The sequence below is a fragment of the Aulonocara stuartgranti genome, assembly GCF_965226115.1.
Source record: "Aulonocara stuartgranti genome assembly, chromosome: 14".
Taxonomy (NCBI): Eukaryota; Metazoa; Chordata; class Actinopteri; order Cichliformes; family Cichlidae; genus Aulonocara; species Aulonocara stuartgranti.
In genome coordinates this window covers 1,471,960-1,493,690 of record NC_138950.1, presented here as the reverse complement: position 1 = coordinate 1,493,690, position 21,731 = coordinate 1,471,960, and the positions used below count along the sequence as shown (strand labels likewise).

The following is a 21,731-nucleotide window of genomic DNA, read 5'->3' as shown; positions in this document are numbered from 1 at the left end:
AAGCTGCGTTGCAGTACAACCCCGAGGGCAGAAACCATGTTCCTTCACCATATGTCCTTTCAGGCCTGCAGCTCCTGTTGGCCCCTCATCTCCTCTCTGGCCTTTCTCTCCTGGAGGCCCCTGAGGACCCGGGAAGCCCATGGGTCCATTAGGGCCCCGCAGACCCAGAGAACCAGGAGCACCCTGCAGGACACAAAGACACTTGTTAATCCTTTAAAAACTGAATAAATCTTAATAGAAAACATGAACAACATCAGGTTTCTATCGAGAGCTCTTCTAGGCCACCTGATCCCGACGCTCTGTCACTACAGCAAGCACCACTTCTAAAAAATACCAGGACCAATTCTGTTTACATTATACATGCTTCCCTTAGGCAGCATCATTAGAAGACATAGCATACATTTACACTGCTATGCAGATGACACCCAGCTCTATCTGTCCATGAAGCCAGATAACACACACCAATGAGTTAAACTGCAGGAATGTCTTAAAGACATAAAGACCTGGATGGCCGCTAACTTTCTGCTTCTTAATTCAGATCAAACTGAGGTTATTGTACTCGGCCCTGAAAAGCTTAGAAATATGGTATCTAACCAGATTCTTACTCTGGATGGCATTACCTTGGCCTCCAGTAACGCTGTGAGGAACCTTGGAGTCATTTTTGACCAGGACATGTCCTTCAATGCACGTGTTAAACAAATATGTAAGACTGCTTTCTTCCATTTGTGCAACATCTCTAAAGTTAGAAATATCCTGTCTCAGAGTGACGCTGAAAAACTAGTTCATGCATTTATTACTTCCAGGCTGGACGACTGTAATTCATTATTATCAGGATGTCCTAAAAACTCCCTTAAAGCCTTCAGCTAATCCAAAATGCTGCAGCAAGAGTCCTGACAGGGACTAGAAAGAGAGAGCAGATTTCTCCTGTTTTGGCTTCCTGTTAAATCCAGGATTCAAAATCCTGCTCCTCACATACAAGGTCTTAAATAATCAGGCCCCATCTTATCTGAATCCTTATCACTCGAGAAACACGAAGCCGACAAACAAACTAAGAGAATTCAACTGTCTGCTCGAATCTGAACTTTTGAAACTGTAAATCATTCTTTGTCATATCAGTTCCTCATTAAATACACGTCACATTAACAAGCTGGCTCATGGTGTAAAGCGTCGCCTGTCAGAAAGTATAAGAACATATAAAACAATCAGGAGCGTAACTGAACCTGAGACGAACTCTTTATGAATCGCAGCACTGATGGCAGAGCGGGTGGACTTCGTATGGTTTAATCCAGATGTTGGTGCATTCGAGTCCCACATGTGTAATGCTGTTATCTGACCATTTGAGGGCGGCGTGGCACCAGAACAATGACACCCCCCCCCCCCCCCCCCCACACACACACAAACTGCCACGAGGGGTTTGGACTGCTTATCATAAAAGATTCAGAAATGAGTGTGTCAAAGGCACAGCACTGTCCACAGCCACATCCACACATGTGCACAGGAAACAAGGTCAAAGGTCAGATTTACTGCATAGACTCAGCCCCTTGTGGTTCAAACTGAGTAAAAGCAGAGAGCGTTCCAGGATAAAGGGAGCGGCGCGTACCTGTGACAGGTGCCGTCTTGTCGCCCTCACTTTGTGTACACTTGGTTTGTAAGCCTGTTGTTAAGCTGAGTGATGGCGACCCTCAGTGCAGTTTCACTTTAACGCTCTGCTGCATTTCCAGAGCCTTTTCTTATTCTTATTTCTGGACTTGGAAGTGGAGCCTCAGATAATCATATTAGGGATTATTTCCTTTAGATGATATCGCAAATACAAGAATAGGAAACATGGAGTGTTACTAGCAGGCCGAGGTTTTCACTCACAGGGACGACCGAACACGTCTGAGCTCATTATTAGAAACACGCTTAATATGAAGATGCACCTCTGGACCAGGAGATCCACTAGATCCACTTTAACTACAAGGCTGCGTTTGGGCCATGTGATGAAAACAGATGCTTTTCTGAAACTAGGTCATTCGTTCAGAGGTGTGTAGTTTCCGGCTGAGGAAACATGAATATCTGTGAGGTAATGAGGCCTTACGAGAGCAAAACAAGCATAAAAGCCAAGAAGAACACATGGTGAGCATGTACAGACCGAGTCACCTGGGCAGGTGAGGAGAAGGAGGTCAGTGTGTTTATCGCATGATCTGGCTGCAAAGCTGCATCACAGTAATGTAACTGTAGTGGATCAGGTGTTGCAACAGTGACCGAAATCGGAGTGTTTTTGTTCACAACAGAAGCTGTGGAGACACCAGGTGTCTCCACAGCTTCTGTTGCAACAGTGACCACAGAGTTTTGTAACGACTGTAATGATTCACGTATCTGCACACATCATACAGTTGCTTCCATTTTTACCTGATGTACAAATAAAGTTTGACGTCTTGACTAAAACTCCCCTGTGTCCAGTGTTAGTTAGAGCTCTGTTTGTCTCCAGCATCGAGATGTTTATGATCCCTGATGTTATCTGACCATTGATCAGATACACCAATACAAACTTATTGATACTCTGTGTTTATAATCAAAACCGATTGGTTTGGGTGAATCCGTCAATCCTGTGTGTGTGTGTGTGTGTGTGTGTGTGTGTGTGTGTGTGTGTGTGTGTGTGTGTGTGTGTGTGTGTCTGTAAGTGTGAGTGTGTGTGTGTGTGTGAGTGTGTGTGTGTGTGTGTGTGAGTGTGTGTGTGTGTGTGTGTGTGTGTGTGTGTGTGTGTGTGAGAGAGAGAGAGTGTGTGTGTGTGTGTGTGTGTGTGTGTGTGTGTGTGTGTCTGTAAGTGTGAGTGTGTGTGTGTGTGTGTGTGTCTGTAAGTGTGAGTGTGTGTGTGTGAGTGTGTGTGAGTGTGTGTGTGTGATGAGATGTGACAGCTGTGATCTCTGTTAGTCCTCTCTCCATCCTCCTTTCTCTTAAACCGCTCAGCGTGAAATCACTGGGACAGACGCCTTCCCACAATCCTCTCTGCCTGTCTACTGCCCCCAGCTGTACAAACACACACACACGCGCACACACACACAGGAGGTCAGTGTGAAGCTGGACGACAGTCTGACAGATACATGTTGTTCTTATTGCTGTTGTTAACTTGATCAGCTGATTGTCATGTGATGTTACATCAGCGGTTTGAATTAATTCATCATAACGTACAAACGAGCCTCAGTCCTGACGAGCACGAGCTCTAACAGCAGTTACAGCACAACGCTATCCCGGGCTGGGATAACTGACCTGCGGGGACATGCTCCCTGTTGGGAATAAAGGTCCTTATAATCGGAATCATTTCAATTTAGGGTGAAAACTCAGGTTCAAGGTTCAGTTAAGTGCAAAGAAATTCAAGCAAGTCCTCTGAAGTGATGAAAACATGCATGTGTGTGAGTAATCTGCTGAGTCAGTTTAAGGTAAACAGCTGGTAATTTAACACCAGCACTCCTCAAACAGCTCCTCATTTCACTCTGTGTGTGTGTGTGTGTGTGTGTGTGTGTGTGTGTGTGTGTGTGTGTGTGTCCTGAGCTGCCACTGAAGGAGTCTGAGGTTTGTTGACACTGAAGAGTGTGCAGCTGCGCTGTGGTTCGCTGCTGTTCGTGTGTGTCAGAGTTAGTGGGCGGAGTCTCACCCTTGCTCCCTTGGCTGGGAAACACTGACAGGTGGAGCAGTCCCGCCCACCACATGGCTCAGACAGGTCACCCTGGAAAAAAAGAGAACAACAATATTACATGACATCACCATGACATCACTGTATCATAATAAGACATCACCTCAGCTCAGCTGACGCCATCACTGTAGTTGCAGTAAAGACCAACAAAGAGCAGCACTCGTGTTTATGCTGACCGTGTCACGCACCAGGTTACAGGAGTCGAGGCACAACCATTCATGAGAGCAACAACATAAAGCAGGCTTCAGAGGTAGGAAGGAATAATCTGGTTCAGCTTGTACCTGCAGCTTTGTGTAGCATCTGAAAGTATTAATCTCCAGCCCTGAAAAAGATGCAGTCCCTCCGACGTCCAGCAGAGGCTCCAGCAGCGCGGATTGCTTCCTGTTTTTATAGGCTGGGAGGGACCTGCTGTTAGCATATCACAGTTTGGGCCAACGACAGTTTCATCCAGCACATCTGTCTCTCATCTTCATCATCTACGGATTCAAAAGCCCAGCCGAAGCATCCACTCAGTGTCACTCTTCTGCCATCACCTCGTCACTCTGCAGCATTTAGAGGGATTTGTCCTCTTCTAATCTTTTCTTCTAGTACTTCTTAAACGCTACTTGCTGTAGCTTCTTGTGATGATCTTCCCTTGAGTCCCTGATTTTGTTGGTAGTTAAACTTGATAAATTCTGCATGAGTGAGCCAGAAAGGGCACAACTAAACCCGTCATTAGTTACCTTATCCCCTCATTTCCATCAGCCGCTTCTGGTAAACATCTGGAAGAACGTGCAGCTGGATGGCTGAAGAACGGCAAAGGAAGGCTGAAGTGAAGGTCTGTATTTTTGGGGCCATCCTTGGTGTTTGTGACCATCAGGAAATGTGGGGTTACTAGTGGGCGGAACTTACAAGACTCGCATCCTCGCTTGCAACTCCCTACTTCCATGCTTAGCTCAGTTTTTCCAGGACCTCTTACCTTTCCAAGCCTTTACAGATTCCAGTGCGTAAAAGAGCAACTAGATGATGCAATTAAGCCTTTGGGAGTTCCTGTCTCTGCGCTCAGCTGTGTGTCCCATCAAACTGAACCTCTTCAGCTTGTGGTCTCAAGTTTCACATTGTCTCTGCTCTACTCCGTCTTCTTGGCTTAAACACAGAAGCCACACATCAGGATTACGATGCTGTTAACTGAGAGCTAGCTGAGGAGTGGAGGCGCTGGTTACAGGAGGATGCCTTCATAACCTGGACTGCTCATAAAAATCTATCCTCCTACCTCCAATCAGCTTAAAAGTTCAACTCCCAACAGGCAACAGGTAACTACTTTCTGCTAGGTTCAATTTCATCATCACCTACGGCCCTAAAATATAAAACCTGATGCTCTGTATCTACAGTTCCCTCTCGAAGAAAATCTGCCCACCGTAGAACCGAATCTTGGTGCATCGTGAGCACTGAACACTCAACAGAATGAAGCTGACCCAGGGAGCCCCGGTACAACCAGGGAACCGCCCCCCTGCTCAGGCCCTGTGTTGAAATATTCAAAGTGTTATTACTTGAGTTCAAGTTTTGCTTGAATAAATAAAGAGTTAAACTGACATTGGTCAACTGGGTCTAAGTCAATAACATAGTATTTGTTAGAATGAAAGGACTCAACCTGTTGTGTGCTTTTAGACTTGGTTTCTGTCTATTGATGCTCCGACCGCAGCACTGTTTTTATTTTCTGTTCAGACAGTGAGGAATGTAAACACAAGTCAGACAGAAAGACAAGCATCTGAGATTCTCAGGAAGCAGACAGCTGACTGTGTGTGTTTATCAGATCACGTCAGCGACAATCACGCTCCAATTTTTCCTGACCGATTCTTTCAATGAGAACAGATGTTCAGATGTTCAGATTGATGTGACAGAAAAGGGAGATTTAAACTCTAGAACAAGCCAGAGGCTCGTGTTCCAGTGCATTTACAGACACGACCTGTGTGCTCACAGTTAGACGTGTAAATAAACTTGTAACCTCTGTGACATAACTATTGAAGCAGTACAAGTGCACCTATAAAAATAATCACACCTGATCTTCATTGATCTTAATAAATCGCTCTGTGACCAACCTGTGCACCTTTTATTAAACTACGTGGTTTGAAATTGAGCTCAAATTCAAACAAAAACTATCCTGACTGCAGAGCAGCAATATGAACTTTGAGCAATGGGAACACAACCTCTGGCAAACCAGTCTCAGGTGGATTCAGAGTTTCACAGCACAGTCAGGTCCATTTAGCCAGCTACATGGTTGCTTTGGTCATTTCGCCTCTGTACACACAGGAAACTAATCAAAAACATGCAGACTTTTACACTGAAGGTCTGAAAAAAGAAGTATTGCAATATTATTTTAGGAGCTGCAGTCATTTCATACACAGCTCCCCATTCAAAGGCTCAAAAGTAATCGAGTAGTATCATGGACACAGATGATGATCATTCCCTCATTAATGCATAGAAAATGAATTCAGTTCAATTCATTTATTTATTTATGTGGCACAAAATCATAGTTGCTTCAAGGTGCTTTATACTGAAATTTAGACCCTGCAAGAAAACAAAAGATCCAATATTGTTTGATTCATGTGTTTAACTCGACTGCAGCACTTTAAATGAGTTAGACGGACGTCAGTCTAATCAATGCGTTTACGTCAATAAACTTTAGAAACACATTTTTTTCCTTAATAAACTTTAATTCCACTCAAAATAAACTGCTGGAATTTCAGGACCACGGACAGCGACTGAGGATTTCACGGTGATTGGTGCTCCAACAGGTGAGTGGAGGATGTGGTGCTGCCCTCAGACGCCTCACTGACAGGCCCTCACGCCAGACTCTTAAACACGTGTTTGTCAGGTTACATGTGCTCTTAAAGCCTCGGACTCACAGTCTCTGTGCCTGTTTGAGAAAATAGGGTTGATGCTATCGGCTCTATGATTGGCCGATTCTTGGACTTGACCAATAGCTGCTCTTCTACAGTGTAGCGCTGAGTGTGCATAAATCCACTCATGTAAGCTACTTTGTTGTTATTTATAACAGATATTAGGGAACATGTGCAGATGAATAGCCGTACTTGTATATATTGTCAGGGTTGCATAGTAACCAGCACAAGGTCGTGAAAACAATCTGTACATGTTTCAAGAATATTAATGTTTCAATATTCCATAAATACTGTTTATGTACATGTGTTCAGTAAAATAACAGAGTATCTGTGATATTGTAACTTGGTCCTGCTTTAAATTAATTTTTTTGTATTTCGGGCTTTTTATGGTCCTCGCTGTCCTCTAGTTACAAACACAAGCGGTCAACTGCACGCTGCAGTTTGCTTTTCTGTTTTCTAATTTGTGATTTTTATTGACAGGACGAATACAACCAGAACATAAATAAGACTGAAAGGCGACCTCACAAACAATAGCACAAACCAAATAGACTGAATAATACTTCTGTCACTGCTACCTGAGCCAACGCTGCGACCTTCTGGATTTCTTCCTTGACAAAATGAACACAGTTCGACACCATTCAGTCAAATCGCCTTTAGCTAGTTTCATACCCAGCTGTCTGATTGTTTTTCACCTCACTGTCCTCATATGGCATCACTTTGGCTTCACTCTTTGAAGAAGCCTTGAATGTCGAGTTTTCTTCATTTATGAAAGCCAGTGACACAAATCAGTCGCACAGCGCATGTCATAAAGACAAAAAGACCCGGATGTCCTGGTTTTCTGTCCTGCAGACAGAACAGACGTTACCATCCTGGACACCTTGGACGACACAGGCTAGTATTTACACTCTGACATGCTTTCATTCATCTTCTTCTAGCTGCTGCCTTTACAGGTCACCATGTCCCAGAATCCCCCTCTGTCACACCAACCCTCTTCACCACATCCATCAATCTTCTCTTTTCCTGCTGCCTGGCAGGTCTATCATATGCACATGTGCAAACGATCTCAGGCTCTCCGACTCCCCTTCATAGACCCAGTGAACATCTGAACAGCTTCAGCTCTGTAACTTCAGCTCAGTCCCTTGCTTTGTTGACCCTCTGCTCCTTCGTCTTTGCCTCTCCTTCTGTCTCCGTCTCATTCAGACACATGTATTCCGTCTTCTTTCGTTCCTCTTCTCTGCAGGATCTCCTCCAACTGCTCTCTGCTCTCACTACAGATCACAGTGTCATCTGCAAACATAGTCCACGGATTCTGAACTTACTGGTCGACCCATCTGTCCCTCACGCCTCGCCTCTGTCCTCATACTGCAGCACCCTCATATACTTCCTAATGCAGTAGCACAGTTCCTCTCTCAGCAACCAATCACCTGCTTTCTCTGATCTTTCTCTGATCCAAAAAGACACGGTGACACTCCTTCAGTTTGCAGCAGATGGCCCCGCCCCTCCCTGAGCCTGGTTCTGCTGGAGGTTTCTTCCTCTTAAAAGGGAGTTTTTCCTTCCCACTGTTGCCAAAGTGCTGCTCATAGGGGGTCATGTGATTGTTGGGTTTTCCTCTGTATGTGTTATTGTAGGGTCGACATTACAATATGAAGCACCTTGAGGCGACTGTTGTTTGGTGCTGTGTAAATAAACATACTGCCCTCCTGCATGTCTCTCCTTAACACCACACCTACACAACAGCTTTTCATCAGCCCTGTTCACCTGTCCATTGAAATCACCCCCAACCCCACCTCCACTACCACCACTCTCTACCACTTTGACCAACTTCCTCCCCAATGTCTCTGTCTTCTACCTGATCTCCAACCTGTGGGGCATACACACTGATGACATCCAGCATCGACCCTTCAATTCACAGCTTCAAACCCACGATCTCGTCTGACACTTTCTCCACGACACTATTCGCTGTGGGATCAATAAAGTGTCTGTCTATTCACAGACTCCTGTCCTCCTGTGAAATCCCATGCAGAAATCCTACAAACACCCCCGATGTTTGATTGCACTTCGTACTGAAAGATTAAACACAAATGCACTGATGTGGCTGTGCTCTGAGGGGTCATCGGGCAGAACAGTAGGACCTGATCCAGGATGTTCGCTCTTCACACATCCCACACCGAGTGTCCCTGTTGATGTAGTCAGTGTGTTTTTTTTTTCCTCTGTGGGCCCCAGACAGCGAGTTTCTCAGCAGGCAGCAGTGTTTGTGTTAGCAGCCGCATTCCTGCAGCGTTGTGTAAACTAGGTTATCAGTGAGGCGTGGCTATCAGCAGGAATGTGGCTGCTATCACTTTATCTGCTGTCAGGACTGAACGTCTCCCAAACCATCGTCCTTCCATCCACCTCCATTTATGCTGCACTATCACTACTTACGCTGTCATGACTCTCTGCACTCAAATCACCTCTTCATCAGCACTCCAGCTGTACTCAAACCAGCTTCCAGCATCTTCCATTAATCACCATCCCTCTGTCTGGGGTACCGAGATGAAGGGACTGACTGGCTGACCAGAAATCCCAGCCGCTGATTGGCCGGTGCTGCTGCTGTTCCCAGACAGACTGAACCTGGTGACCTCAACGTGACAGGCAGGGTAAAGAAAACAGTCTCCATCTCTACAACATCTGAGGATCCAGGTCTGATCCCTGAGGGACTCCAGAGGACCTGAACAATCAGACCCTGAGCTCAGTCCAGTGTTGTTTACATACAGATGAGGACAAATTATTATGAAATTTAAAGTTTGTCACTTACTATTTTCTAACAGTCAGGAATTTTTAAATGTCGCATTTCTAAAGAAGCTCGTTGCCAACTGGGCAACATGCCTCGTTTCTATTTGCATACAATTACAGAAGTATGGACATATAAAGTTACACGGTACAAAACAACTTCAGACTGATGTGCACACAGCTGTGCCATCAACGTCCAAAACAGGCATTGCTCCAGGTGAAGAACGACGTCCAGAAAACCAAAGTGAACGTCACTGAGCCCTGACTTCAATCCCACTGAAAATCTGTGCGGTGAACTGAAGCCCGAGGTCTATGCAGGAAAACCATCGAGTCCGGACAGCTGCTAAAGAACAATTAGCTGGGATTGTTCAGGAGACGTGAGACTTGTTAAAGCTGCAGCGACCGCTGCCTGTCATTTACTGCACGAAACACAAATGACTGTTAGCTTCATGGGGCTATGCACCCCTCAGGGTCAGATGGCCCATCTCGTCTTCAGCCTGCAGACCATGTGTGAAGGATCCACCAAACACCTGACGCTGTTAGCGTCCTGCCAGGTCATTGGGTTTAGATAATATTCCCTCTTTTTAATAATAATAATAATAATAATAATAATAATAATAATAATAATAATGGATTGGATTTATCTCCTCCTTGAATCGCTACCTTATCGTGGTGGAGGGGTTTGTGTGTCACAGGGATCCCAGGGGCTATGTTGTCTGGGGGCTTTTGCCCCCTGGTAGGGTCTCCCATGGCAAATTGGCCCTGGGTGAGGGACCAGACAAAGAGCGATTCATAAGACCCTTATGAAAAGGACACCGAGGGAACAGTTTACCCTGCCCGGGATAGGGTTACCGGGGCCTCGCCCTGGAGCCAGGCCCGGGGAGGGTGCCCGAGGGCGAGCGTCTGGTGGCCGGGCCTTAGTCCATGGGGCCCGGCCGGGCACAGCCCGAAGAGGAGACATGGGCCCATCCTCCCGCAGGCCCACCACCCGCAGGAGGCGCCATAGGGGTCGGGTGCATTGTGTGCTGGGTGGCGGCCAGGAGCGGAGGCCCTGGCGGACTGACCCCCGGCTGCCAAGACTGGCAATAGGGACATGGAATGTCACCTCTCTGGTGGGGAAGGAGCCTGAGTTAGTGCGTGAGGTTGAGAGGTACCGGCTAGATATAGTCGGGCTCACCTCTACACATGGCTTGGGCTCTGGAACCAGTCTCCTGGAGAGGGGCTGGACTCTGTCTCAGTCTGGAGTTGCCCTTGGTGAGAGGCGGCGGGCTGGGGTGGGTATTCTAATATCCCCTCGGCTTGCTGCCGGTACGTTGGGGTTTTTCCCGGTGGACGAGAGGGTTTGTTCCCTGCGCCTTAGGGTCGGGGAACGGGTCCTGACTGTCATCTGCGCTTATGCGCCGAGTGGCAGTTCAGAGTACCCAGCCTTCTTAGAGTCCCTGGGGGGGGGGGGGGGGGGGGGGGTGCTGGAGGGTGCTCCACCTGGAGACTCTGTTGTCCTGCTGGGAGACTTCAATGCTCACGTGGGTAACGACAGCGAGACCTGGAGGGGCGTGATTGGGAGGAACGGCCTCCCTGATCTGAACCCGAGCGGTGCTTTGTTATTGGACTTCTGTGCTAATCACAGTTTGGCCATAACGAACACCCTGTTCTAACATAAGAGTGTCCATAAGTGCACGTGGCACCAGGACGCTCTAGGCCGTAGGTCGATGATCGATTTTGTAATCGTATCAGTAGACCTGCGACCATATGTTCTGGACACTCGGGTAAAGACAGGGGCTGAGCTGTCAACTGATCACCACCTGGTGGTGAGTTGGATCAGGTGGCGGGGGAAGACGCTGGACAGACCTGGTGCACCTAAACGCGTAGTGAGGGTGTGCTGGGAACGTCTAGCAGAGGCCCCAGTCCGCGAGATCTTCAACGCACACCTCCGGCAGAGCTTCAACAGCATTCCGAGGGAGACTGGGGACATTGAGTCCGAATGGACCATGTTCAGCGTCTCCATTGCCGAAGCTGCTGCATTGAGCTGCGGCCGCAAGGTGGTTGGTGCCTGCCGTGGTGGTAATCCCCGAACCAAATGGTGGACACCAGAGGTGTAGGGAGCCACCAGGCTGAAGAAGGAGTCCTATCGGGCTTGGTTAGCCTGTGGGACTCCGGAGGCAGCCGACAGGTATCGACAGGCCAAGCGGAATGCGGCTCGGGCAGTGGCTGAAGCAAAAACTCGGGTGTGGGAGGAGTTCGGAGAGGCCATGGAAAAAGACTTTCGGACTGCCTCGAAGAGATTCTGGCAAACCGTCAGACGTCTCAGGAGGGGAAAGCGGTGCTCTACCTGCACTGTGTATAGTGCTGGCGGAGCGCTGCTGACGTCGACTGAGAAAATTGTCAGGCGGTGGAAGGAATACTTCGAGGACCTCCTTAATCCCACTGACACGTCTTCCGAGGAGGAAGCAGAGTCTGGGGATGAGGGGAATGACCCGCCAATTTCCGGGGGCGAGGTCACTGAGGCAGTTAAACAACTCCTTGGTGGCAGAGCCCCTGGTGTTGATGAGGTCCGCCCCGAGTTCCTGAAGGCTCTGGACGTTGTAGGGCTGTCCTGGTTGACACGCCTCTGCAATGTTGCGTGGAGATCAGGGGCAGTACCTGTGGACTGGCAGACCGGGGTGGTGGTCCCCATCTTTAAGAAAGGGGACCAGAGGGTGTGTTCCAACTACAGGGGGATCACACTCCTCAGCCTCCCTGGGAAAGTCTATGCCAGGGTGCTGGAAAGGAGAGTTCGTCCGTTAGTCGAACCTCGGATACAGGAGGAACAATGCGGTTTCCGTCCTGGTCGCGGAACACTGGACCAGCTCTTTATCCTCTCCAGGATACTTGAGGGTGCATGGGAGTTTGCCCAACCAGTCTACATGTGTTTTGTGGACTTGGAGAAGTCATTCGACCGTGTCCCTCGGGGTGTCCTGTGGGAGGTGTTGCGGGAATATGGGGTGTCTGGCCCATTGCTACGGGCCATTCGATCCCTATACAACCGTTGCAAGAGCTTGGTTCGCATTGCCGGCAATAAGTCGGACTCGTTCCCGGTGGGTGATGGGCTCCGCCAGGGCTGCCCTTTGTCACCGGTTCTGTTCATAATTTTTATGGACAGGATTTCTAGGCACAGCCAAGTGGCGGAGGGCTTTCGCTTTGGTGGCCTCAGAATCTCATCTCTGATTTTTGCAGATGATGTGGTTCTGTTGGCTTCATCGGGTGAAGGCCTCCAGCTCGCACTGGAACGATTCGCAGCCGAGTGTGAAGCAGCGGGAATGAGGATCAGCACCTCCAAATCTGAGGCCATGGTTCTCAGCCGGAAAAGGGTGGAGTGCCCACTCTGGGTCGGGGATGAGTTCCTGCCCCAAGTGGAGGAGTTCAAGTATCTCGGGGTCTTGTTCGCGAGTGATGGGAGAAGGGAGCCGGAGATCGACAGACGGATTGGGGCTGCAGCTGCAGTAATGCGGACGCTGCACCGGTCCATCGTGGTGAAGAGGGAGCTGAGTGTAAAAGCAAAGCTCTCAATTTACCGGTCGGTCTACGTCCCTACCCTCACCTATGGCCACGAGCTGTGGGTAGTGACCGAAAGAACGAAATCGCGGATACAAGCGGCAGAAATGAGCTTCCTCCGAAGGGTGGCTGGCCTCACCCTTACAGATAGGGTGAGAAGTTCGGCCATCCGGGAGGGGCTCAGAGTAGAGCAGCTGCTGCTGCACATCGAAAGGAGCCAGCTGAGGTGGTTCGGGCATCTGACAAGGATGCCCCCTGGGCGCCTCCTGGGTGAGGTGTTCCAGGCATGTCCCACCGGGAGGAGGCCCCGGGGCAGACCCAGGACACGCTGGAGAGATTATATCTCTCGGCTGGCCTGGGAACGCCTTGGTATTCCCCCGGATAAGCTGGAGGAGGTGGCTGGGGAGAGGGCGGTCTGGGCCTCTTTGCTTAGGCTGCTGCCCCCGCGACCCGGCCCCGGACAAAGCGGATGAGGATGGATGGATGGATTGGATTTATATAGCGCTTTTCAAGGCACCCAAAGCGCTTTACAATGCCACTATTCATTCACTCTCACATCCACACACTGGTGGAGGCAGCTACAGTTGTAGCCACAGCTGCCCTGGGGCAGACTGACAGAAGCCAGGCTGCCATATCGCGCCATCGGCCCCTCTGGCCAACACCAGTAGGAGGTAGGGTAAAGTGTCTTGCTCAAGGACACAACGTTCGGGGACCGAACCGGCGAGCTTCCGGTTACAGATACGCTTCCGGACCCCCTGCGGAAACCCCCTGAGCCACGGGGGCGACCGTGGCTCAGGGGGTTTCCGCATGTTAAGAACACACAAACTGTAGACAAGACAACAAACCTGCTACACAGTCAGATCATCTGTCACTGGTAGATTTGCATTAAAAAGAAAAATCAGCTTGTAAAATGTAAACCATCACTTTTGTTTTCATCAGGTCTGATCCGGGGCTGCTGACTTTGTCGATCCTCTGCTTACTAATCCTACACTGAGTCCTCCAGCGAAGCCGAAATTTAACCTTCATCAGACATGATTAAACGATTCAGCGTCAGGCTGGCGGTAAACAAAACACTAACAACTGTTTCAAATCCTTCAAGGAGAAAAACATTCACTGCTTCAAAGCTGCTTTTTGTTTTTTGTCGTATCTGACGAGGACGCACCGACTCCTGGGACGCTGATATATCTGCAGTTATGTTGCTGTCAGCACCGTTTGATTGGTTTCAGTAATGTGGGATCAGCTTTGCTCTGTATCTGTGCTTTACTGTATTTCATAGATTTACATGTTACTGATGAACTATGGCAGTTTGGGTGATCGGCTGACGCTCTGATGGCGTTTTTGACTGAATGAAGCAATTGTTAAAGATAAATAAATTAATCAGGTGATTGCTCCATAATAAAAATAACTGTTGGTTGCAGAAGCACCGTTTAGTTCAGTGTTGCAGTATCGGCAGGAGTGACTATAATCAGCTGTCTGCTCAGTCAGTTTCCTGTCTCACGTTCCTCCACCTTCAGTTAGCAACATTAGCCATTATTATTGTCTGCAGTCACAGTGCAGTTAGCAAAGTGGACATGAAGCTGTTCTCCACCTGCTTAGACCCATCAGACTGCAGGACTACAGCCTCAAACACTGCCACAGTGAGCCGGCCGGGACGCCTGCTGGTAGCAAAGCACTGGAGGTAGCTAGTTTTCAAATGAATATAGACAGATTGACCATTAGTTTGTTGTCTGTGGATGACATCATTCTCTCTGACAGATGATATAACAGAAATAAAATGACCCGTCAGAGCAAAGCTCATGTGTGGACAACCCTGGAAAAAGGTAACGAGATGGAACGATGTGGGAAGAAGCTTCATTCGGGAACAGCAGCTTGTTTTAGATGTTAGTAGTTTCAGTGGATTAGCTCAGGGCAGAGAAAGTTATTCTACAGTTTCTGGTCAGCGCTGTTTAAACGGTGTTTTCATGTCTCCTGGCTCTGTGGGCGGAGCCTTAGCTAACAAAAGCAGACGGCACCAATCTGATGCCAGGTGCGACTGACTGTGATTTCACCGGCTGTTTACTGCTTGTTGACAGAAGCTTGTGTTTCTTTGGTTATTGTGAGGTAGATCGTGGTGTACAGAGAAGCTTCAGCTCCTCTGTGAGCACCAGGATGAGTCGTCACCATTAAAGAAGTCCGATTTCAGAATCCGATTCAGAAACAAGCGAGGATGGACCGTGAGATTCGTCCTCTCTCTGAGAAGACTGTAGGACTCAGGCTTCAAGGAGAAGCCCACAGTGGAGGTGGCTGCTTGGTGGATGAACGGCGTGGGAGCCGCAGGTGGTGGCGCTGCAGCGGAGGCAGGTTGCTGGACGGGCCCCTCGGACCCCCCAGCGGAGGCAGACTAAGGCTGGACGAGCCCCCTCGGACCCTCCAGCAGGAACAGGCGGTGGAGTAAATGACTGAGGTGAGAACTGAGCAGGTGACTGAGCTGATAGGTGAGCTAAAGTCTGAGCTATGGAGAGAAGTTTAATATGTACCGACTGTTGTAAAGATGGTAGTAATGGTGGGTAAGGTGGTGGATTAGCAGTAAGCTGAGCTAGTTACCCTGCTGGACGGGCTCACCTGAGCCTCCAGCGAGGTCAGAAAAAGGTGCAGGTACCTGCCGAACACCAGCCACTCCCACCCAAGGACAAGGTACGGGTGCCGGAGCGAACTGGTTCCCGGTCACCCTGGGAGCCGGGACAGGCACCGTCAATGGCTGGGCAGCTGCTGTCCCCACCCGAGGAGCTGGTATGGGTGCAGCGACAGGCAGAGGCTCAGCAAACACAGACTCCTCTAAAATGTTTTTCAGCTTCCTACCACCACCACGTCTAACAGTCTTAACAGTGTTCACAGTCTCAGAATTTCTAGTGTTGCCTTTTTCCCTCTCAGAGGGAGCAGAATGAAAACAGTCATTATAACTCACCACGGGGAGTGGCTCAGCAGAGACGGAGTGGCGACTGCGTGAACGTCGCTTTCTCCAGGAAGTGGGAGGTGGCGAACTGGGCTGCGAATCCTCCAAAAGACCGGGGTGCGATGAGGAAGCAGAGAGTTTGTGAAGCTCAGAACGTGGCAGACCCAAAAACAGAGCGAAGGACTGCAGCGGAGTGAGTCTAACGTCCGGCGTCACGTAATCTTTCTTCCTCCGCCGCTTAACCCTCTTGTCGGACTGGTAATCCAGGGGTGAAGGCGGAGGTGTAGCGACTGGAGAGAATGAGCACGTGCTCAACCTGATCGCCCAAGGCATAGGCGCCGGCTCGGCCGTAGCCATGGCAGTTTGGAGGCTGCGGGGCCCTCCCAAAGCCAAACGTGACCCATAGAAGGGTGACTGGAGCTCCCGGGCATGCTTAGCCTCCTGCCTCACGATCTCCTTGAGGAAGGCAGAAACTGCGGGTCGCCGATACCCCACGGAGTCTGCTGGGTCCATGTTCTGGTCGCGATCTTCTGTTATGTGACGGCTGTGTGCGGACAGGAAAAGGACCCAGAGTGCAGACTCCGGAGACAGACGTGAACTCAAAAAACAGCTTTAATGCTGAACTCAAAGTAACAAACTTCCAAAGTACAAACATTAACGCAGGCAGGCAAAAACAAAACACACAGCATAAGTGAGGGTCGATAAGAGTAGATCACGACAATGACAAACTGAAACAGAGGGCTTAAATACATAGAGGGAGCAATCAGGGAATGGACAACAGGAGGGAGACACAGCTGGGGCAAATCAGAACTAACGAGACAAGGAAGCGTAAACTGAACACACTGAGATAAGACAGAGACCTTCAAAGTAAAACAGGAAACACATAACACAGACTGAACAAAGACACAGACTCACATGCAGGCACTACAACAGAGGGAACAGAGACGTGGGACCAGGGCAGACACAGACTGGACACGGGGATATAGCGGACAGGGGAGACAGCAACTAAGGATTACACAGAGACAAACCATAAGACATGACTCTAACAAAAACCCAAAGACTAGAAATTATAAATAATATAATAAAGTCAAAAACCCTGGGTCAACGACCCAGGCATCCTAACAACCTGTAATGCATCACTGTCCCGAAGCTCCACATCAAAATTTGCATTAAATTAAAATACCAGTACCAAACAGCTAAAGGCCCAGTGGCAGCATACAGGTCGGACTCATCAGAACAACAAGCAGAGGTTTGAGAAAGCACAGTGATCATGTAAATAGACAAAAGGAAGTGAAATTATGTGAAGCTGTGTATTTCCTGCAAACAGCAGAATAAAAAAAGTCCGTCTGCACCTGGACACAGAAGCACAGCTGTGAGATCGTCATTGCACAGCTGGAGGGAAATTTAAACACTGGCTTCAAGCTCAGTGACGACAGCACAGCCCGACTATTGGCCAGGACATCTGATGATGTCATCCCACCAATGATTCATCTTTACATCATATGACAACTTCCACACCGTGGTCTGCGATTTGACCAATAAGAGCAGAGATACTTTAACCATGGAAACAAGCTAATGGACAGAAAACTTGTTTCAGCTGACGCGATTTGATGACATCACACACTAGTGAAAGACAACAAGCTGTGATTGGCTGGTGGCCAACGTTTGCTGGACCAGACTGAAAGGGCTTATAAAGGCAGAGGTGGACTCACCCCGAGAGCTGCTGGCAGGGCTTTGAGTACGATCAGGAGGCACCTGAAGGAGAGAGGACACAGGTGAAGCATGAACACAAAGGAATGATAAAAAACGTTGATCCACAGTGATGGATCAACGTTTTCACAAAGCCCCAACCAGCTTAAACAGGCAGCAGCTATTAAACTATGAAATGCACCCACACTCAGGGTTCCCACCAACACTACGAAACTGTACGGCAGGGTGGGGAACTCCAGGCCTCGCAGGTTTTAGATCTCACCCTGGGTCAACACACCTGAATCACATGATTAGTTCATTACCAGGCTTCTGGAGAACTTCAGGACATGTTGAGGAGGTCCTTTATCCATTTGAATCAGCTGTGTTGGATCAAGGACACATCTAAGACCTGCAGACACCGGCCCTTGAGGCCTGGACTTGGACACCCCTGATGTACGGTGAGACTTGGTTTATAAGCTAAGATGTAAAATGCATACTGGCACCACAGTTCATATGAAGAAAACAGTCTATGGTTTGTAATCTATGGTTAAAAGAGGGTGATGAGGTGGAGCAAGACGTAGTGTGCTTAAACTTAATCCAGGCATCCGTACCTCGCATCTGAGCACGTGCATCACCAAAACACTCAGGCGGAGTTACAGACGTGTGTAACATGTCAGCAACTCCAATTAGCTGTGGTGAAGCCTAGCAGACAGCTAGCAGATCCAAACACCTGTGTCACCATCCACCTGTCAGCCAAAGAGGCCACGCCCCTAAACTTTAAACCTTCTTACATATTAACCAGGTGAATCCTAAAAACATTCTTCTATTGTACAGGTGTTACGAAGGAGGACATTATCCACAGAGACAAACAGTTTGTATATCAGGCTGCAATCATGTTTATTTCTGCTGTACAGTTTTAACATGGGAGTCTATAGGGACTGACTCACTGCTGCCTCTGCTGGATGTCAGACGAACTGCAGCTATTGGGACTGTAGAGTCGGTGTCTTTTGTCACTGTAACATTGTTACACGTGTTGCATGGGTTGTGCTGCTGTTTGCACGTGAACTCATCTTCATCGTAAAAGAATTTAGTGTCATGTTACCAAAGACCAGACTGTCGGCAAAAGATTCAGTCATGGAAACTTAAACTTAACAGACGTGTTCACGTGTGCGGTTTTATTTACCAGAGCAGATTGAGACCACAGGCATCAGAGCAGGAAGTCAGCAGCATATTGCCTTCAGCTCAGAGGAAGTCCCTCCTGCTACACTCTGACTCCACCTCCAGCCAGTTCTCGGCCTGTGAGGATACCCCGACGCTGTTGGTCGTCCTGCAGGAACAAAGACAAACTGAGGTTGAAGATGATGAAGGTGAAACCACACACACCTGACCAGGATCAAGCCGTCAGAATAAAAGTCGTAATAATAATAATGATGTAATATTAACCCTAACCCTCACTCCTTTCATGTGAAGCTCACATGAAGCTGGTTATTAACTTAGTGAGCTGAGAACCTGCTTCGTTAGTTTGAGTGAATCCAGACACCAGGAAGATATTCCAGGTGTGTTAAACTCACTTCCTGGTACAGGCCTCTTAGCTGTGTCTGTTTGTGAGTAACCTCCTGCTTGGACAGCCAATCAGGACTTCGAAACTTTGTGTTTGAACTGCACATGGACAGCAGCCCACGCTCCCCACAGTCATGTTCTTTAGAGGATGCTGATGCAAATAGCAGCAGCAGGTGTGTCTGGACGTCAGCCAATCAGAGAGCTGTGTCTCTATAACCTGTCAGCCTCTTATTGGCTGTTATGACTATGATGTTGTATTTGTTGCAGGTGTTAAGATAAAGTTAGAACTGAGAAGCTTCTCAGTTCTTCTTCAGGAGCTTCTGTGATGCATATTTAATGGGATGAAAGTTGCTCTAACAGCATCGTGAGCTCCATTAGCTCTTGCCTCTGAAACTGAGGGTTTCAGTAACCTCCGCCTGCAACAGCCCGACCGAACCAAGCTGCTGCAGCGCCCGCTCACAGAGCCAGACAGCAGGAACGATCCGTGTCAGTCACCGAGTTCCTGCAGGAGGCTCTTAGCTAACAGCAGCCTCGGAGCTTCGAGCTCCACGGCGTGATGCTAGCAACACGAACAGCTGTTTGTGCTGCTAGCATCAGCTGTTTGTGCTGCTAGCATCAGCTGTTTGTGCTGCTAGCATGACGAACAGCTGTTCAGTTTAAACTCTGTTCAGAAGTTTCATTCAAACGTTTCAAAAGACAAAAACTGCAAAACGAAGCAGGAGAAAAACAAAAAGTATCATCAGAAACTGAGAACGACCACAGACAGAAGGTTCACGGGACAGGGTGAACGACCAGAAAGGGAAAGGAAGCAAAGGGAGGAAGTAAACCTTCAAAGTAAAACAGGAAGTAACTAAAAGTTTGAAATGTCTTTGTGTGTGCTGCAGTTCAAAAATGAAAACTCAGACACGGAAAAAGACAAATTTACAGCTGCTTTCATTTTGCGATCATTTCTCAGCTCTTTGTATGAAACATGTGAAATAAGTAAAATCCAGCAAACTCAGAAATGATGATCATCACATGACTGCGGCGAGCCTCCCCAGCGGTGCTAACCTCAGTGATTAGCTTTGAGCACACGGGTATTTTTCAAATCACAGCCTCTTCTCTGCGTTCGAGCCTTTGTCCAGACGTAAACGATGTTTTGGATCATCGAAAACTGAGATTTTTAAAAACTCTGTTTCTGTGTTTACGTGTGGACGAGGAAAACAGAGATTTAGTCACAAAGCATCAAAGGTGTGCGACGTGTTACTGTTTCACATCATTGAATTTCTACATTGATACAGACAAAACACTGCTGCTGTTAACCTCAGTTACTGTCCCTCTGTTTACAACGACTGCTTTTATGCGCCATCTTTGTTTACGCTTTCCCTCCCAGGCTTCTAGACTTCTGATTGGCCAACATTTCTACACAGTTAGGATTATATCACCACCTGTTGCTTTGGCATGTTCTTGACAGCGTTTCACTTTGTTTTTCAAGTTTGGGATTTAAAAAACAAAACAAAAACAGAAAATCTGTTTACAAAAATGTCCTGTACATGTGGACGTAGTGTTCCGCTGCCATCTTTTATATACAGTCTATACACAAGTCCTGTTTTTGCACATACTATAAAACAGAAATGTGTTTTAATATTTGATGGATTGTCTTTATGGTATTTTCAGTCTGATAAATTGATCTTGTGAAAGGAACAGCATGTTTAGGGAAAGTCCAGTTCTGATTCTCCAGACCGGGTCCCTCAGGCTGAGCCCAGAACCACCACCCAGGGAAGGTGGACCTGCCACAGCCGGGGCGAAATCTGGATCAGCCCCATCGATCCCTTCACAGCTACACGTTTTAAAGCACACGAATCGGCATCTGCGCCAAATCCGCTAATTAACAATTAACGCAGAAGCACGTGGACTTTAATGCTCATAGTGCACTGCGGTTTGCTGCGTGCAGACGTAAGGAAGTATCCTCACCGAACTTCAAGTATAAATCACCACAGACTAAAAGTACTCGAGTACTTCTCCTCATTAACGTTATTTACCTGGATGACGTGCTCAGACATTCAGACTCTAATAGGCGGCTAATTAACAGCTGACTAACCATAATCAGCTGATGGTGATCGATCGGCAGCCCAATACCTAACCAAACGGTCACGTGAGTTTTCCTACCTGAAGCTGTCACTGTCCGGAGCTTCACGCGCTTTTCATGTCGCTGCAAACCTGAGCACAACTTGACAAGAGCGCACACACAGCAGACAGGTCAAGCTGCAGCGCACAGCAACAACAGCACTTCCGGCATCCTGCGCCTGCGTGCGGTGCTGCTCCGTCCAGGTGTGTAGACAGCTGCACGCTAACAGCCTGCTGACACACCTGAGCTTTCTGCTTCACTTTGATGAAATCAAATCTGTCTTAATCCTGAAATTCGCGCCAGTTAAGCTCATTTATTATTGACGTGAGCTTTCTCGTGCACAGCTCGTGCAGGAGTGCCTGCAGCTCCTCAGCTTCACCCTCAGGTGCTGCACTCGCAGCTCCTCCCCCCTCCTCACACCTGAGGCTTTCGTGGGTTTGTGAAGCACTTGTTTCAGGTCTCCAGTCTTCCAGGCGCGTTGTCCTCAAAGCTGAGAGGATGCTGCCTCTGCATCAGCTACACCTGCTCCTCCACCATCACAGGTCTCCTTCCTTTCAGCATCACCTGTTTATTCACTGTCATCAGCTAATC

At 48.3% G+C, this 21,731-nt stretch overlaps 2 protein-coding genes across 13 annotated transcripts in view; one reads left to right on the top strand and one right to left on the bottom strand.

Moving 5' to 3' along the window:
* Positions 1-21,731, bottom strand: part of col4a4 (collagen, type IV, alpha 4) — a 73,638-nt gene that overhangs the window by 46,336 nt on the left and 5,571 nt on the right. For 5 of the 8 annotated variants that reach the window (XM_082502320.1, XM_082502325.1, XM_082502326.1 and 2 more), the window contains exons 1-5: positions 21,182-21,269; positions 18,657-18,800; positions 17,497-17,539; positions 3,635-3,706; positions 49-183 (exon numbers count right to left, since the gene is read on the bottom strand). In XM_082502320.1, the coding sequence (XP_082358446.1) occupies positions 49-183; positions 3,635-3,706; positions 17,497-17,539; positions 18,657-18,703 (297 nt within the window). In that variant the 5' untranslated portion in view covers positions 18,704-18,800; positions 21,182-21,269. Of the gene's footprint in view, positions 1-48; positions 184-3,634; positions 3,707-17,496; positions 17,540-18,656; positions 18,801-21,054; positions 21,157-21,181; positions 21,270-21,731 lie in introns of those variants that run through there. The other 3 variants (XM_082502323.1, XM_082502321.1, XM_082502322.1) reach the window with 3 other exon arrangements.
* col4a3 (collagen, type IV, alpha 3) overlaps positions 17,912-21,731 on the top strand; it is a 44,437-nt gene continuing 40,617 nt past the window's right edge. For 2 of the 5 annotated variants that reach the window (XM_082502314.1, XM_082502318.1), the window contains exon 1: positions 21,595-21,682. The gene's annotated coding sequence lies outside the window, so the exon portion shown is untranslated. Of the gene's footprint in view, positions 17,932-18,822; positions 18,841-21,277; positions 21,344-21,594; positions 21,683-21,731 lie in introns of those variants that run through there. The other 3 variants (XM_082502316.1, XM_082502317.1, XM_082502315.1) reach the window with 3 other exon arrangements.